The 16,037-nt window shown below is 55.1% G+C and overlaps 2 protein-coding genes across 2 annotated transcripts in view; one reads left to right on the top strand and one right to left on the bottom strand.

The window, feature by feature from the left end:
• Positions 1–8,590, top strand: part of MYH7B (myosin heavy chain 7B) — a 28,713-nt gene extending 20,123 nt beyond the window's left edge. Inside the window, exons 25-42 of the mRNA XM_055813436.1 lie at positions 398–574; positions 921–1,066; positions 1,653–1,743; positions 2,364–2,753; positions 3,182–3,308; positions 3,784–3,902; positions 4,152–4,348; positions 4,550–4,899; positions 5,432–5,556; positions 5,869–5,984; positions 6,112–6,304; positions 6,397–6,600; positions 6,717–6,842; positions 6,999–7,169; positions 7,465–7,569; positions 7,935–8,030; positions 8,189–8,326; positions 8,485–8,590. Of these exons, the coding sequence (XP_055669411.1) occupies positions 398–574; positions 921–1,066; positions 1,653–1,743; positions 2,364–2,753; positions 3,182–3,308; positions 3,784–3,902; positions 4,152–4,348; positions 4,550–4,899; positions 5,432–5,556; positions 5,869–5,984; positions 6,112–6,304; positions 6,397–6,600; positions 6,717–6,842; positions 6,999–7,169; positions 7,465–7,569; positions 7,935–8,030; positions 8,189–8,326; positions 8,485–8,493 (2,880 nt within the window). The 3' untranslated portion in view covers positions 8,494–8,590. The remainder of the gene's footprint in view (positions 1–397; positions 575–920; positions 1,067–1,652; positions 1,744–2,363; positions 2,754–3,181; positions 3,309–3,783; positions 3,903–4,151; positions 4,349–4,549; positions 4,900–5,431; positions 5,557–5,868; positions 5,985–6,111; positions 6,305–6,396; positions 6,601–6,716; positions 6,843–6,998; positions 7,170–7,464; positions 7,570–7,934; positions 8,031–8,188; positions 8,327–8,484) is intronic.
• A 937-nt stretch (positions 8,591–9,527) lies between these two features.
• Positions 9,528–16,037, bottom strand: part of TRPC4AP (transient receptor potential cation channel subfamily C member 4 associated protein) — a 38,863-nt gene continuing 32,353 nt past the window's right edge. The window contains exons 16-19 of the mRNA XM_055814234.1: positions 14,145–14,253; positions 13,818–13,930; positions 13,353–13,559; positions 9,528–11,611 (exon numbers count right to left, since the gene is read on the bottom strand). Coding sequence (XP_055670209.1) covers positions 11,474–11,611; positions 13,353–13,559; positions 13,818–13,930; positions 14,145–14,253 — 567 coding nt within the window. The 3' untranslated portion in view covers positions 9,528–11,473. The remainder of the gene's footprint in view (positions 11,612–13,352; positions 13,560–13,817; positions 13,931–14,144; positions 14,254–16,037) is intronic.

Genomic DNA, 16,037 nt, shown 5'->3' on the forward strand with positions numbered 1-16,037 from the left:
AGCTAGTTGTGTTGCTGTGCTTCAGCCTTGTAGTTCGTTACTCCCTATATTCCCGTACCGCTCCCTACCTTCCTTGGCCCTGCACCTGCTTTCCCAGCAGCTGTAGCTTGTTACAGCCACGGCCTGTTGGCACAACATAATTACTTGGTCTCAGGATTCAAGAGTAGCTCAGGGCTACCTTTCTTGTTAACTTCAGCACAGCAACTTCAGCACAATTCTGATTACAGGCCTATTCTAATACCAGGCCTGGATTGTGCAGATCTTCAGAGATTCTAAAGCCACGCTTCTGCAGCCATTCTTCTGCACCAAGCTGCTGTTGATAATGAGTCAGGCTGCTGATTTAGCTTTGCATCCCCTCTCTCTGAGATGTACTCAGTTTTTGACCTCACTGACCTAGGTGAAAAACCTGATTGAAGAGATGGCTGCTCTGGATGAGATCATTGCCAAGCTGACAAAGGAGAAGAAAGCACTGCAAGAGGCCCATCAGCAGGCCCTGGATGACTTGCAAGCTGAGGAAGACAAGGTCAACACACTGACCAAAGCCAAGGTCAAACTGGAGCAGCAAGTGGATGACGTGAGTCATAGGCCAGTGATGGTGCAGTGAGAGAGGTTTGAGCCACAGCTCCAAGAGAGCCCAGAGGCTGTCCCTGATGGGATTTGGAGGGTGGGATCATTATCAGATCCCCATTTAATATGGCCAGTTGATGAATAACCCCATTGACAAACTGCCCCTGAACTGAGAGGTGATCTGGAGTACCTCACGGAGAGCAATCCTGGCTGAGGGAATGGGGCTGGAGAGCAACTAGGAAACAGCTCTAGCTCTCAGGGCTGGGAAATCTCCCACAGCAATGGGCATGGGGAAGGTTGGGGCTACAGAGGGTCCTTTCCCTCCCTATCCTATCTCTCCCTTCATTCTCCAGCTGGAAAGCTCTCTTGAACAAGAAAAAAAAGTCCGCATGGACCTGGAAAGAGCAAAGCGGAAGCTTGAAGGAGACCTGAAGTTGACACAAGAGTCTGTAATGGATCTGGAGAATGACAAACAGCAGCTGGAGGAGAAACTCAAAAAGTGAGTGTGTGATATGCGCCTGGGCTGCCTGCTTACTCTGCCAGGCAGTGCCCACCTCTAAATCAAGTGGACGTGTGGCCTCTGCAGAGGCTGCTGGGATGTGGTCACGGGCTGGCCTGATCAGTCCAGGTAAAATGAGGGCTTAGTTTTCCTGGGCACTGTGCGGAGATGCTGAGGAGCTTGTCAGCTGCACAGACTAATAGGTCAGGGCACTATAGACCTTTCTCTGTACGTGAGGTTGGAGAGGAGAGACTTGCCTGGCAGGATCCTAGCACAGAGCTGGGACCTCAGCTACAAGTACAGGCTTCAGCACTTACGTCCCATTCTTGCTGGGGAACTGGAGAACAACACCTCTAGGGAAAACCTCAGAGCCAGGCTGTCTGCCAGCTTGGCCACTCCACCCCCCCCCTCAGAGCAGCCTTTGTGCTGCTTCTTACCCCTGCAGTTCCTTTCCTGTATGGGTTCGGTTTTCCTCTGGACCTGGGTGTTACAGTGCAAGGGAACAGTCTTCCTCTGGCTTCAGGAGCCAGAGGGACTTGGCGGGACAGCGTTGGTTGACCAAAGGCTCTGCCTTCTTTCTGTACAGGAAAGACTTTGAAATGAGTCAACTGAATTCAAGGATTGAAGATGGGCAAGTGACTGAGGCCCAGCTGCAGAAGAAGATCAAGGAGCTCCAGGTATGGTGGGAAGAACTGTTCCTACAGCCCAGGGGTCCTAAATTTCCATCAGATGTAAGGTACTGGGGAATCTGCAGGGGCCAGTCCCTCTCTGAGCACAGGGACATCTTGGCAGAAGAGTGATGAAAAAAGCTGGGGCTGTTAGCAGAAGCAAAGCCCTCTGCCAAAATGTCATGGACTGAAAGTTAAAGTATGAACTGTTGAGGTGAATGCTAGCACCAGCATGAGGAGCAGCTTCTAGGAGGTAGTTCTCTGTCCAGACTAAAACCTTAAATCCAGTGCCTAAACTCTGAAGATCCAGATCTAGTGTGTTGAGCTTCTTCCTGTCAGAGACAAGCCCCCATGTTCAGGCTGTTTGTGTGAAGGTTCCCACTGAAAAGAAGCTCCTGTCAGCTGGGATCCTGATGGCTGGGTACACAGGAGAGCAGGAGCTCTGCAAAACACCCTACCAAGCAGCACCAGGCGTGCCTGCCTCCAAAAATCCTCACACAGCATTTGCTCCAGACTGGTGGCTTGTTGCTCCCTAGCATCAGCGGAGACACCTTGCTCCGCTGTGGAGAGCAAAGATGCTGGAGCTTCAGCCAGTGCTTGGAGTATCTGCCTTATTCTGTCTCTGCCAGGCCCGCATTGAGGAGCTGGAGGAGGAGCTGGAGGCTGAGCGTGCCGCCAGAGCCAAGGTGGAGAAGCAGCGGGCAGAAGTGTCACGGGAGCTGGAGGAGCTGAGCGAGCGGCTGGAGGAGGCTGGTGGGGCAACGGCCACGCAGCTGGAGATGAACAAGAAGCGGGAGGCAGAATTCCTGAAGCTGCGGCGGGACCTGGAGGAGGCAACCCTGCAGCATGAGTCCACGGCTGCCGCTCTGCGGAAGAAGCACGCAGACAGCGTGGCGGAGCTGAGCGAGCAGATCGACAATCTGCAGCGTGTCAAGCAGAAGCTGGAGAAGGAGAAGAGTGAGATGAAGATGGAGGTGGATGACCTGTCATCCAACATTGAATACCTCACCAAGAACAAGGTGGGCACTGGTTCTGTACGGGGCAGGTTCATCTCTTCCGTGTACATCAGTGCCACTGGTTGCAGTGTGTCCAGCGCAGCCACGTCCGTGGGATGTTGTCCTACGTAGCTCTTTGCTATGGCCAAGTCCCTCTGTTTCACTAGGTATAGCTTGTCCCTATGTCACTATGGCAGTGCTTGTAGGATGCTTTGCTTGTCCTAGTCAAGTCTGGAGGATCTGGGAAGGCATTTCCTGGGAGACTGACTGCAGAGAGCCCCTGTTAGCTTAGCAGAGACACGAGAGCTCTGGCAGGCTCCTGCTCTCTGCCTTGTGTGCGCATGGGATCAGCTGTGGTGGCCCAGGGCGATGCAGTTGCTGAGCACTTTCTGGGAGAACGGTGCTGCCTGGCCAGAGCTGGGTCTCACCCAGGCTTTGCTCGGTGCGTGCAGGCCAATGCCGAGAAGCTGTGCCGCACCTATGAGGACCAGCTGAGCGAGGCCAAGTCCAAAGTGGACGAGCTGCAGCGACAGCTGACCGACGTGAGCACGCAGCGGGCCAGGCTGCAGACCGAGAACGGTAGGTGAGGGTGGCAGCCGGGGGACACATGGCTGCCCTGGGGCTGGTCTTGCACTGGGGCATCTGACGGGGGGTGGGGTGGGGTAGGGGGGTGCTGTGGTTTGGCCAGGCACTGTCCTCTTCCTCCCAAGGGCAAAATAAAGATAGCAGGAGCTCCATCTGGAGTGGAGTGGGGTGTCTGTGTTGTGCCTCCCCCAGGCCTTGCTTGGCAAGGAGGAGGACCTCTGGTGATGCTAGTTGTGCTGGGGGATGTGCTGCGATCTCAGGCATCAGAAGGGGGGGTCCCTAGCTGGCACGCTTTGCCTTTAGCTGCTTGCCCCTCTGCCCGTGGGCCCCAGCTTGCCTGGGTGGGGGAACAGCTGGGGCTGCTGGAGGTCTCCATGCAGCTGAAGGCCGCAGGCTCTGGGGAGTGCGAGCTAACGTGGATTGCAGCTCTTGGCCCCAAAGTAGCTGTTTTGGTTCTGTTTGAACCCAGGGGAGCTTAGTCGGCTGCTGGAGGAGAAGGAGTCCTTCATCAACCAGCTGAGCCGTGGCAAGACCTCGTTCACACAGAACATCGAGGAACTCAAGAGGCAGCTGGAGGAAGAGACCAAGGTGAGGCTTCAGGCCATGGCTGATCTGAGTGACACAGATCTTAGGGAATGGGGCATGTGTCCCAGTGTGACAGTGGCCCAGATTCTTGGACTGGGAAGGTGAGATATACCCTGCACACAGGAGCCCCAAGGGCAGCTCTCAACCTGGGAAAAACAGGAGTTTCCTCCCACTGCCCCCAGTCCCGCTGCCGTGGCCAGTGTCCTGGCGCCTGGCACCAGCTGTTCCTCTCACAAGCTCTCTCTTCCTCAGAGCAAAAACGCCTTGGCCCATGCCCTGCAAGCCTCCCGGCACGACTGTGACCTGCTGCGGGAGCAGTACGAGGAGGAGGTGGAGGCCAAGAGTGAGCTCCAGAGGAACTTGTCCAAGGCCAATGCAGAAGTGGCCCAGTGGAGAACCAAGTATGAGACGGATGCCATCCAGAGGACAGAGGAGCTGGAGGAAGCCAAGTAAGTCTCCTGGCAGAAGTTGGTTCCTTGCAGGTGGCAAGTTTCTGTTCAGTGATGGGGCTTTCCCAGACACTGGGGTGAGACTGCACCCTCCTGCCCGGGTTTGAGGCTGTTTGGGCAGGCTGTGGCCTCCCCTCCTCGGAGCGGTGGGGTGGGATGGCGCTTGGGCTGGGGGCACTCACCCCTCGATGCCATCGGCAGGAAGAAGCTGGCCATCCGGCTGCAGGAGGCGGAGGAGGCAGTGGAGGCCGCCCACGCCAAGTGCTCATCACTGGAGAAGACCAAGCATCGGCTGCAGACAGAGATTGAGGACCTCTCGGTGGACCTGGAGCGCGCCAACTCCGCCTGCGCTGCCCTGGACAAGAAGCAGCGCAATTTTGACAGGATCCTGGCTGAGTGGAAGCAGAAGTATGAGGAGACCCAGGCGGAGCTGGAGGCGTCGCAGAAGGAGTCACGCAGCCTGAGCACAGAACTCTTCAAGCTCAAGAATGCCTACGAGGAGTCCTTGGACAACCTGGAGACCCTCAAGAGGGAGAACAAGAACCTGCAGGGTAGGACTGGGCTGAAGCTCACCTCCTGCACTCTCTGCCCAGACTCCTGCTCTCACAGGCAGCCTCCGGCTCCCCTGTCCTCAGCCACGGGGTGGGGTGGGGGTCCCTTGGAGGCAGGGAGCAGACCTTGCTGCTCAGACAAGGCTGGCCCATCTCTCGGAGGGACGCAGCAGCCCAGCCAGGAAGCTGGGGTGTGTCCTGCCCTCTCGCTGGGGCACCCTGGGCAGACAGGCGGTGTCACTTGGCTCTTGTTTCCAAATGGTGTGTGATTTGCTGCCGACAGTGCCATGGCTGTGGCTGACACTGGCTTGGGGGTGTTGCTCTCGGACAAGCAGGTCTCCGTGGGTCTCCGTGCCTGTCCCACGCTCTGTTCTTCACTCAGACTGCAGAATTGTCCCCATGCACAACCTCAGCTGCTCTCCAAGGGGCTGAGGGGACAACAGCCAAGCCTGGGCAGGGGGATGGGGAGGTCACCTGACAGGACCGGCCCCACAGACTTGTTCCTGACCAACTGCCCTTCTGTCCCTGCCAGAGGAAATTGCTGATCTGACCGACCAAATCAGTCTCAGCGGCAAAACCATCCATGAGCTGGAGAAGCTGAAGAAAGCCCTGGAGAGCGAGAAGAGCGATATCCAAGCAGCTCTGGAGGAGGCTGAGGTTGGTCCTTGTTTCCCACTGATGCCTGGATGTTCCTGCTGCCCTCAAGAGCCACTGGCCCACCCTGCAGCTCTGGCTGGGTGCTGCTGGAGCAGGAACCCACACTGTGCTGGCAGGGTGACAGTCCTGAGTGTGGCTGCAACCCCTGGGCAACCTCGCTCATGGGGGTCGTGCAGCCACAGCAGGGCACTGGGGTGGCTCCACCTGCCCTGCTCCCCGTAGCTCTGGGCTGGGGGGCAAGGCCAGGCTGGGGTGGGTGGCTGGGGAGATCCCCCCCAGGGGCTGCCTTCCCACAGCTGCCACTGTCTCTAGGGGGCCCTGGAGCATGAGGAGAGCAAGACCCTGCGCATCCAGCTGGAGCTGAACCAGATCAAGGCTGATGTGGACAGGAAGCTGGCGGAGAAGGACGAGGAGTTTGAGAACCTGAGGTGTGCGCTGAGAAGGGACAGGCTGGGCCACCACTGTGGGGGCAGAGCTGGCACCGTGGCCCTGACAGGGCTGCCCTGGACTGGGAGTCCTCGGGCGGACGGGGCTGATGCATCGTCTCTCCTGCAGGCGCAACCACCAGCGCGCCATGGACTCCATGCAGGCCACGCTGGATGCAGAAGCCCGGGCTAAGAATGAGGCCGTCCGGCTGAGGAAGAAGATGGAGGGAGACCTGAACGAGATGGAGATCCAGCTGAGCCACGCCAACCGTCAGGCTGCCGAGTTCCAGAAACTGGGTCGCCAGCTCCAGGCCCAGATCAAGGTTGGGCGGCTGCGGGTGGGACAGATCCAGCACTGTCCCTGCTGCCAGCCCTGGCTCCCTCCTGTCCCCACTGACCCCTTGCTGCCTGGCAGGACCTGCAAATCGAGTTGGATGACACTCAGCGCCACAACGACGACCTGAAGGAGCAGGCGGCTGCCCTGGAGCGCCGCAACAACCTGCTGCTGGCGGAGGTGGAGGAGCTGCGGGCAGCGCTGGAGCAGGCGGAGAGGAGCAGGAAGCTGGCGGAGCAGGAGCTGCTGGAGGCCACCGAGAGGGTCAACCTGCTCCACTCCCAGGTGAGTGACCACCATGTCCAGTGTCTCTGCTGGCCCTGGAGAGCCAGGAGCATGTCTGGTAGTGGGGTCACAGTGAACAGCCAGTTCCTGTGACACTGGACCCGCTCTGTCCACAGAACACGGGCCTGATCAACCAGAAGAAGAAGCTGGAGACAGACATCTCACAGCTGAGCAGTGAAGTGGAGGATGCAGTGCAGGAGTGCCGCAACGCTGAGGAGAAGGCGAAGAAGGCTATCACGGATGTGAGTGTGGTGTGGGCTGCGCTGTATGGTTCAGCAAGCGTGCCCAGCACCCCGGGGGGGGGGGAGGATAGGGTCTCAGAACTTCTCCGTTGAGCCCCTGTGTCTGGCAGGGCTGCCTGGCCTTGTGGTGATGCCTCTGTGCTCTCGACCTTGCAGGCTGCCATGATGGCAGAGGAGTTGAAGAAGGAGCAGGACACGAGTGCCCACCTGGAGCGGATGAAGAAGAACATGGAGCAGACCATCAAGGACCTGCAGATGCGCCTGGACGAAGCGGAGCAGATTGCTCTCAAGGGGGGCAAGAAGCAGATCCAGAAGCTGGAGGCCAGGGTGAGGAGGCAGGGGCAGACCCCTGGCTGTCCCCCCAGGAGCTGGCTCCTGGTGCTGCCCTAGCCCCTGTGGCACCAGGCTTTGGGGCCCCGTCCCTCTGGGGCCAGGCTGTGTCACGGGGGGACCGTGGGGCAGTGAGGGACAGTCCCGGAGGATCTGCAAGCCTGGGCCTGGCTCCCAGCACTTGCTTGGAGTGGCTTAGCCTCTGCTGTGGCTTCTCTGGGCTGGGAAGGTGGCCTCAGCTGGGGCTGGGGCCAGGGAGCAGAGCACTGAGCTGGCCTTTACCCACCTGCAGGTGCGGGAGCTGGAAGGAGAGCTGGATACGGAGCAGAAGAAGATGGCTGAAGCCCAGAAGGGCATTCGCAAGTACGAGCGGAGGATCAAGGAACTGAGCTACCAGGTACAGCAGCACCCGTCACAGCTGCAGCCCCGCGGGCCCTGGCCCAGCTCCCCCGGCGCTCAGCCTCTTGCATTACCCAGTAACCCCCATGGCAAGCCTGGTGCAGCCCAGCCCCCGCTCGTCCCGGGCTCTGCGGGGACCAGCAAGGGCAGGACAGGCTTCTCCCTGCCACAACGGCCCCCCTGCTCTGTGTCCTTCTGCCCGTTCCCAGCGCCTCCTGAGCTGGGTGCTGGGACACCAAGGGGGCACCAGGGGACTGGGCTGGTGCTGTGTGCGTGTGTGGCGGGCTCCAGCAGCACCGGGACTCTTGGATGAAGGTATCGGGGTCTGCTGGGGTCCTGCTAACGGAGCTGGGGCACTTGCAGGCTGAGGAAGACCGGAAGAACCTGACACGGATGCAGGACCTGATCGACAAGCTGCAGAGCAAGGTCAAGAGCTACAAGCGCCAGTTTGAGGAGGCGGTAAGTGCCTGTCCCCACTGCTGCCCTGCTGGGGACGAGGACAGGGTGGCCCTTCCCCGGGGCTGCGCGTGACGGCTTCAAGGGGCCGTGGGGCTGACACGGGAGCTCGCAGCCTGGTGTCCCGGCTGCGCCCCACGCGCCCGCCCTTCCCCGTGCAGGAGCAGCAGGCCAACTCCAACCTGGTGAAGTACCGCAAGGTGCAGCACGAGCTGGATGATGCGGAGGAGCGTGCCGACATCGCCGAGACGCAGGTCAACAAGCTGCGCGCCCGCACCAGGGAGGTCATCGCCTCCAAGGTAAGCCCACCCAGCCGCGGGAGCCAGAGGGACGGCCGCACGGCCGCATCCTGCCCGGCACCCTGCGGCGCTGCCATCCTCACCGGGACGACGGGCGGCAGAGCGCTCCCTGCGCCGGGCCCAGGCTCTCACCGCAGCCCCTCTGGTTTTTTTGCCAGCACGAGTAGTAGCTGCCCTGCCCCGTCTCGCCGTAGGTTGGAGGCAAATGGCTGCAACAGCCGCTGCCAGCTTTGCACCGCGTGAATAAACGTAGATCTGCCAGGACTTGCTCCGCTCTGTCTGTCAGAGGGTTACCAGGGCCCTGCCTCTGCTGCAGGGGCCAGGGGGGGCAAGCCGGGCTCTGGGGAGAGAGCTTGAAGCCAGGCAGGGGCAGGAGGGGGGCTGCCCCCCAGCTTGCTCCAGGCTTTAGGAAAAGAGCCTTTTCCTCCCCCTCCCCCCAAACCACCGCGGCCCCCGCAGCTGGAGGGGAGCAGCACAGCCCTCACCCCTCCGCTGCTCCTGGGGGAGCACCAAGAGCCCGGGCCGCAGGGCGAGGGGTGGTGGCAAAGGGACGGCAAAGACACACACCTCCACTCGTTTCTTTAAAATAGATTTCTTTAATAGTTTCCATTTAATACGTTTGCAGTTAGTAAATTGGCATTAATCTGGGCAGCACGAACCTCAGCAATCCAGGGGGATAGTGCAGACTTCCAGAAGTATTTGTTAGCGACAGGGGCCCCGCCTCAGCCCCCCTCCCGGCGCGCAGCTGCTGCAACCTCTGCCCAGCACCTTCCTCCCCTGCTCTCCATAAATGAGACAAAACAAGGATGAAGGACGGAGCTGTCTGGTCCCTCTCAAAATGAGATTCTTGAGGCATCTGGCATGGACAGACGAGCCCACGGGACTGTGGTCCCCAGTTAAAATTTGCCTGCGCCCCTCTGCACACTCGCGCCCCTGCCCAGCGCAGCAGCGCCCTTCCCCTGGCGCCCAGCGCGCTCCCGACGTAGTTTCTCTGCGCCCTGCGCCAGCCCAGCCGCCTCCAGCGGGCCGGGGTACAGGAGTGACCCCCGCTCCCACGGGGGACCCCCACGGCCAGAAGGCGGCTGCGCCCCACAGCCGGCCCCTAACTGTACCTTGCACAAACACGGGATGCGAGAGATCTGCGCGTGATAGCAGCAATCACTGGATGCACCAATTAACTAGACTATGGAAAAGGCATCCCTTAACTTAAAAGCTTTTTAATTTGAAGCATTTATTTTAAGTGTACATCTATTACAGTTAAGAAGAAGCAAAGATACACCAAAAACACAAATACCCAAGAACAAAAAAAGTACAGATGAGAAAGAAATTAGCTCCAGGGAGGTAGGGGGCAGGGTGAGGGTGACCTGATGAAGAACAGAGAGTTGCAGCTGCCCCAGCACGGAGCTCCCTGCCACAAGGGCTGCGACCAGGGTAACCTCACTGGAGCGGGGCAGAGGCTGCTCAGGGGGTTCGGCCCCCCAGGGAGGGATGTGAGGATCGCCAGGAGCTCCTGCAAGGCTCCAGGTTTATGCACAAGCTCAGCAGCTCTGACCACCCTGCAAGCAAAGTACTGACTGCAAGTCCAGAGCAGGACAAAGTGTGAGATAAGCGAGAGGGGTGACCTTTAGAGAGCAAGTCCTGCACCTGGGGCTGGAAGCCTCATGCACTCATCCAGGCCCCAGCGCAGGGAGCCTCAGAGGGGGTTTCATTCTGCTGGCAACGATTAGAGACAAAACACTACAGCTCTGGGACATCCTCGCCACCAGTCCCTCTCCAGAGCCTGGACAGAGCTGAAAGTCAAGTCATCTCATCAAATAAGTTAAGAAAATTTAAAAAAATGCAGATGCGTGTTTCAAAGAAAACTGGTTTCTTTTAGCTGGAGCTGCAAGACTTTTTTTTTTTTTTTTTTTTTTTTTTAACTTAAATGCAGTGGCTCAGGACTTCAGGCTGTATTTAATTCCTAGGAATCTGACTGTCTTGGAGCAATACAATTAACACTGGTGAGCAGGCAGGGCACGTGCAGGTTTGGCAATCAGCACTGCCAAAACCAGATTCCCTCTTTCCCAACATACCCTACAAAGTTACTTTCACCCAGGAGTGTTTATTCCCAGCATTTAACACATTCTGATTAAAATAGATTCAGGAAAAAACTGACATCTCCAGTAAATATTGCACTTCAAGATTAATGTGTGTGTTGATATTAAGGATTGAAAGCAGAGACTGACATAAGACTTCCAGGCATAGCAGGTTAGCGTCAAGAGCAATGGTCCTGAAAAGGATTTTAAAACCAGATTAGTTACCCAAGAAGGGACAAGCTGCAAGTTTAAAAAATTAGTACATTTTAATGCTAGCGCTCTGTGAAAAAGCCAACCCCTGTTGCAATTCCACCACTGCCGAAATGTCTCTGTTCTCCGCAGCACTGTAAAACACCTTCAGGTGGGAAGGATCTGCAGGAAAGACAGCAGGAGCAGAGGTTCTCTCCTAACGCACAAACAGACAAGATTTAGTACCAAATGATCCAAAAGTAGATGGTAAAGAGGTGACTGGAGCTAGGGCTCTCAGGAATTAAAACCACACACACACACACACACACACACACTCACACTCTAGCCAACCCTAAACCCCTGATTCCAAACCCCAACAGAACAGTTACACCTGAAGGGAGTCCTCGTGGTGGCTCTGCACATGGCTGGTGTGTCAGGGTCCCAGTCAGACTGGCTCCTTGGACCTCACTTTGGAGGGCAATTTCTGTGCTTTTTGACTTGCTAATTCTGGTAGCCGTGAAAGAGAGCCACAATTAAATTGGCACATACAGAGTATCCTCATCTGTCAGCAAAAACATCTCTGACCAGCCGTGCTGGACTAGAAGAGAGGAAAAAATAAAGAGGCTGGTTTTTGCAGGTGATTATTTTTATCCCAGAACAACTGGAAGATACATCCCTGAATGTGCTGCCCAGTGAGCTTTCAAAGTCTCATCCGTTACAGATCAGAGATGGGGACCGGGAGGGGGCTGGGGTTTTGACAATGCAGTAACGCTCCACGGTTCCAAGCCGCACACGCACACACACACTACACAGCGTATCCCTGAAAATCCACGGGCTGCGAGGTACCCTCCAAGCGCTGTCCATCAGAAGCCAGAGCGAAGAATTACTCCTCAGAAAAGTCTCTGTCAATGTCCATATATGCCTCGTCGATGTAGCTAACTATGGCACAGGGGGATGTCCGGTCTGGACTGAGCAGTATAGATACAGTCTCTTTCCAGTAGGTAAAACTAATACAAGAGCTCTGTGGGAAGAGAAGAGGCTGGTTAGCACGGTCCACAGGCACCAACACGCAGCAGAAGACACACCCCAAAGGCATTCAGAGGAGGGAACTGAAAATTGCTTCCTATTCAGCCCGGCTTCCCCAACCAGGCAGTTTAACACCCCCGATTCACGATTCACCATTCAGCCCACCCTCCCTGGGGCACGGAGCAGAAGGGCTGGGTGCTGGACCACCTGCACCTTCCACGACCAGCCTCCCACGATCCAGCTACGGGCAGGGACTCCCAGCACCCGTGGGTACGACAGCCCTGCTTAGAGCAGCGCGGGGTGACCAGCGCCCCGGCAAGCCTGTGCGGGGCAGCAGGCAGGGCTGCCCGCCAGCAGGGCACACACACAAGCCCAAACTTCTCCTTCGCTGTCTGATCCAAACACAAACTGGGACACTGCGGTGCTGCAGACCAAGCCAGTGCTGGCAGCAGCTCCCACTCCTGGGGAAGACACAAAGACACCGCACCCTCCCTGCTCACACCCCTCCTCCATCATTCTCCTAAGGCCGAAAGGCCTCTCCGGCAGCCCTACACCACATCACGTATTACTCAAAGCCATTACACACCAGACAACTATTCCATTCCACCCCACGAGTGGCCCAAGACACAATAAGCACTGCAGCGTGTGCACAGCACAACACAACCTTGAAACGCAGCAGTGGCCAAGAGCTTTGGCCTTGGCAGCGTCTCCCCTCCACCGCCCGGCAGCCCAGCGCACTGTGGGCGCGTCAACCCACGGCACGAAAGCTGCGACACAGCGCCCGGCTGCTGCAGGCCTCGCGCCACCCTGCTGCTCCCCGGGTCCAGCTGGCCCAGTCCAGCACTGACCCAAGCAGGAAGAGTGCTGGGCTAGACAAGGCTGAGAAAAACGTTACAAGCCTGCACCGTTCAGTGCAGCTTCTTCCTCCATCATGCCCCTTTCTGGGAATCGAAGCCCCCTATTCTATTTTAACTACTTCCAAAGCCGTAATACTGCTCCTTTTCAGGTACCTCGTCTACAGCAGGCTGCCTGCCCTGCGCTCAAACCACAGCCGCGGGGCTGTGCACTGCAGCGTACGGGCACACCAAAGAAGGGCTTTTCCATAAACACGTTAAAAACCTGTTAAAGCTGCCACCTAGCCACTGAAAAGCCAAGGAAGAAACCTGTGCAACCTCACTTCAGCCTTCTACAGCCTATACAAGGGAGCTGCCTTCTCGTCATGGGTCACTTCTTTATCTTGCCAGAGCCCAAGGCAGACCAGCTCCGGAGTGGAAACTTGCAGGCTGCTTTGCACAGGCAGCTGCCTTTCCCCTAGCAGCTACATCAGATACTTTTCCTACAGTTTGCCACACCAGGAAGAGAGGGAACAGTCTGGTTAAGGCGCTAACTAGTCTGGGAGTTGGATTCTGTCCTGCCTCTACACCCCTGTGCAGGGCTGGCCATCACCAGCCCTGTCCCTCACACCCACTCAGCATCGGCAAGTCTCACTTCTGTGCACCAGAGCCAAGACCTGAGGTCTTGTCTGCAAGGAATCCCCGCTACCTTGTAGTAGCGTGACTGCTTGTAGAAGGGACCGTTACTGGGTGAGATGGTGTGAAAAACACTACAGAAAGTTACACTGGGGGCACAACTTGCTTCCTTCATTCCTTTCGCAACCTCTCACCTTCCCATTTTGGTTAGGTGACTAGTAGATATTGCTATGATGGAATTCTTGCTATGGTAAGAGGTTCACATACATTTTCTAAGCAGGTGCTGTCTTTATCCTTGTTGAGGTAATGCTGTTGCCAGAATCGCAGGAGACTGTGGAAGTTGTTCAGGATGAAGCCTGGGTATTTTTCTGTATATTCCATCTGTTGCAAAGTGCGCAGGTAAAAAGGTAGCTTTTCTTTCCTTCGGGCCAGCATTAGGATAACTAAACTTGTGTTCAAACAGCTGACATTTTCCTAAAAGTAAAAATGACTCTAGGTCAAAAAAAAAGAAAAACCAAAACCAACCAAAAAAAGCCCAAATCAAGACATCTGTTGTACACGTCCTTACAAAATGTGCTTGTGGTAAGCATGCAGTGGAGGTGCTCCTACACGTACCAAGAAAGAAGGGACGCAGGTCTCCTCAAGATAAGCCACATTGCTCCCGGCTCCCAGCCCAGTTCATCACTACACAGTATCAGCAAGGTAACTGCAAAGTTACCGTCAGCTCCTTACCTGTGTAAGTGTCTGTACATGAATAATATTAATGAGACGGAAAAGAAAGGACATTCTCATGGACATCTGGGACATATATGATAACAGGCGGCACTCTGACAGGACTTCTGCGACTGCAGCAAGAGGAAAGAGACAATCATCAGGTGCTTAAAGTTCAGACGCATCGGTCCAAGTAATACAGCCGTGAGAACTGGTGCTCAGACTGCAGCAACGAACCTGCAGGGTGGCATTTCCCTGTTTAAACCCAACATTTTCAAATCCCAGGCTTAAGATAACCACTCTCACCACAAACACCACCACCCCCAACCCTCACTTCTTATTCTTTACCTTTAGCATCAGACTGATTCTCAAATCGGTCCAGGGACAGTGTAATGCAGCGAACAAGCATGTTTGAGTCAACCAATGAACTGTTGATCTGATTTAAAAATATCTGGAACTAAAGAGAAGTATTTTTCAGTGTTGCATTAAAAAACAAACCAAAAAATTCATCCTACATGAACACTCACAAATGAGGTCTGACGGAACAGCATTTCATACCCTTTTCAGAAAGGGTATGACCAAGAAGTGTACTGAATCAATTACTCTGTTGGCACAAGGGGAACCCAAGTAGGAAGAGCTATAAGCAGGGTTTGGCAAGTAGGGCAACAGTTAGCGTTCTCCAGATTTTCGACACTGAAAGAGTACAATTCTTGAAGGTTATTGGAGAAACCGCACCTTGAATTCTGAGCACGAGCACCTAAAACATGCATTTCACCAGCATAAGGCTTCACAGATGTGGACAATTTCCCCTTCCCTTCAGAAACAGAAGTTTGGTTCTGCATACCAACACACTCAGGGTCAGGGGAGGTTTAGACTGGATATTAGGAAGCACCAAAAACAGTGGCCAAGCACTGGCACGGGCTGCCCAGGGAGGTGGTGGAGTCCCCACCCCTGGGGGTGTTTAAAACACGCACCGATGCGGTGCCTGGGGACATGGTCAGCGGTGGGCTTGGCAGTGCTGGGGTAACGGCTGGACTCGATGATCTCAAAGGTTTTTTCCAACCTGAACGATTCTGTAATTCTACGATTACGCTTGTTAGAGATAACATAAAAGTAAGAGGAGAGAGATATACACTCCCAGCCCTGCCTCATCCAATCCAAGCCAACACTGGCACTGAGGGCTGACCAAAGGATCCCTGGAGCAAGTACCTTAAAAACATTACGGAACAGAAAAAATGCCAAAGCCCCGGCACCACTAAAATCTCTTTTGAAGCTGTTTCACTTCAATGAGACCAAGATTTTATACACTATTTGTTCTGAAAGAGGGAGACAAGACAGCATGGCTGCTGGCCTCTGTAGCTCCTCCAGTTCTGTTTTTCTACACTTATTTTGTACAAGCAGACAGTGCCAGGGACGAATACAGTGAGGGAATCATACAGAATGAGAGTTACAAAAGTTATAGATCAATAAATGGGAAGTGCACACAAAGTATAAAAATGGATTCTCTAGAATGTGTGACTTCATTTACCAGAAAACAACCTGAAATTAAATACATCTTTCATTAAATACATCTCTGCTTCTATTCTCCCAAGGTCTGGCAGATCTAACAGCAATCAGGGAGAACTTACAGTAACATAAGCAAGAGTATAAGGTCATTCAAAACCTACCCAGCAGTTGATGCTATATACACAAAGTGCACAAGAGCATGAAACCACTCTGCATAGAGTGCTGCCCATTCCTGATCTCCATATGCAACTAAGTTTTACAGGTAATTGCATCAGCCATGACTTCTTAAAATGTTTGTAAGTTCAAACAGCATCCAAGGTAAGATAGGTCTTTATGCAGTATCAAATATTAATGAATATTTTAAATTACCTCCATGAAGACACCCCTCACCCCCTCCAGCTCCAGTAAGATTTTTTGGAGCCTGTCTCAATGTGCACAACTACAGCTTAACCCAAGCCCCAGTGACTTCACAGGAAATGTTCTACCATTTTTGAGCCCTGACCTTCGACCTGCCTAATCACATAACAGGGCAATGTTTTCTGAACAGCTCAGCGCTTGCTGACTCAGAACAGCTGGGAGCACTTCTGAAAACACGAGTGTATGCAGCAACATACATGCTTGTGAAAAGACTTTGGCAGCTCACTCCTCAGTCTGTACCGTGCACCAAGCTCAATAATCACACCAAAATCAGCAAATGAATCAGAGTTTTAGTGCTACGTTTGGTTATAAGAGCAT

This window comes from Falco peregrinus, chromosome 9, assembly GCF_023634155.1.
Source record: "Falco peregrinus isolate bFalPer1 chromosome 9, bFalPer1.pri, whole genome shotgun sequence".
In the NCBI taxonomy this organism is placed as follows: Eukaryota; Metazoa; Chordata; class Aves; order Falconiformes; family Falconidae; genus Falco; species Falco peregrinus.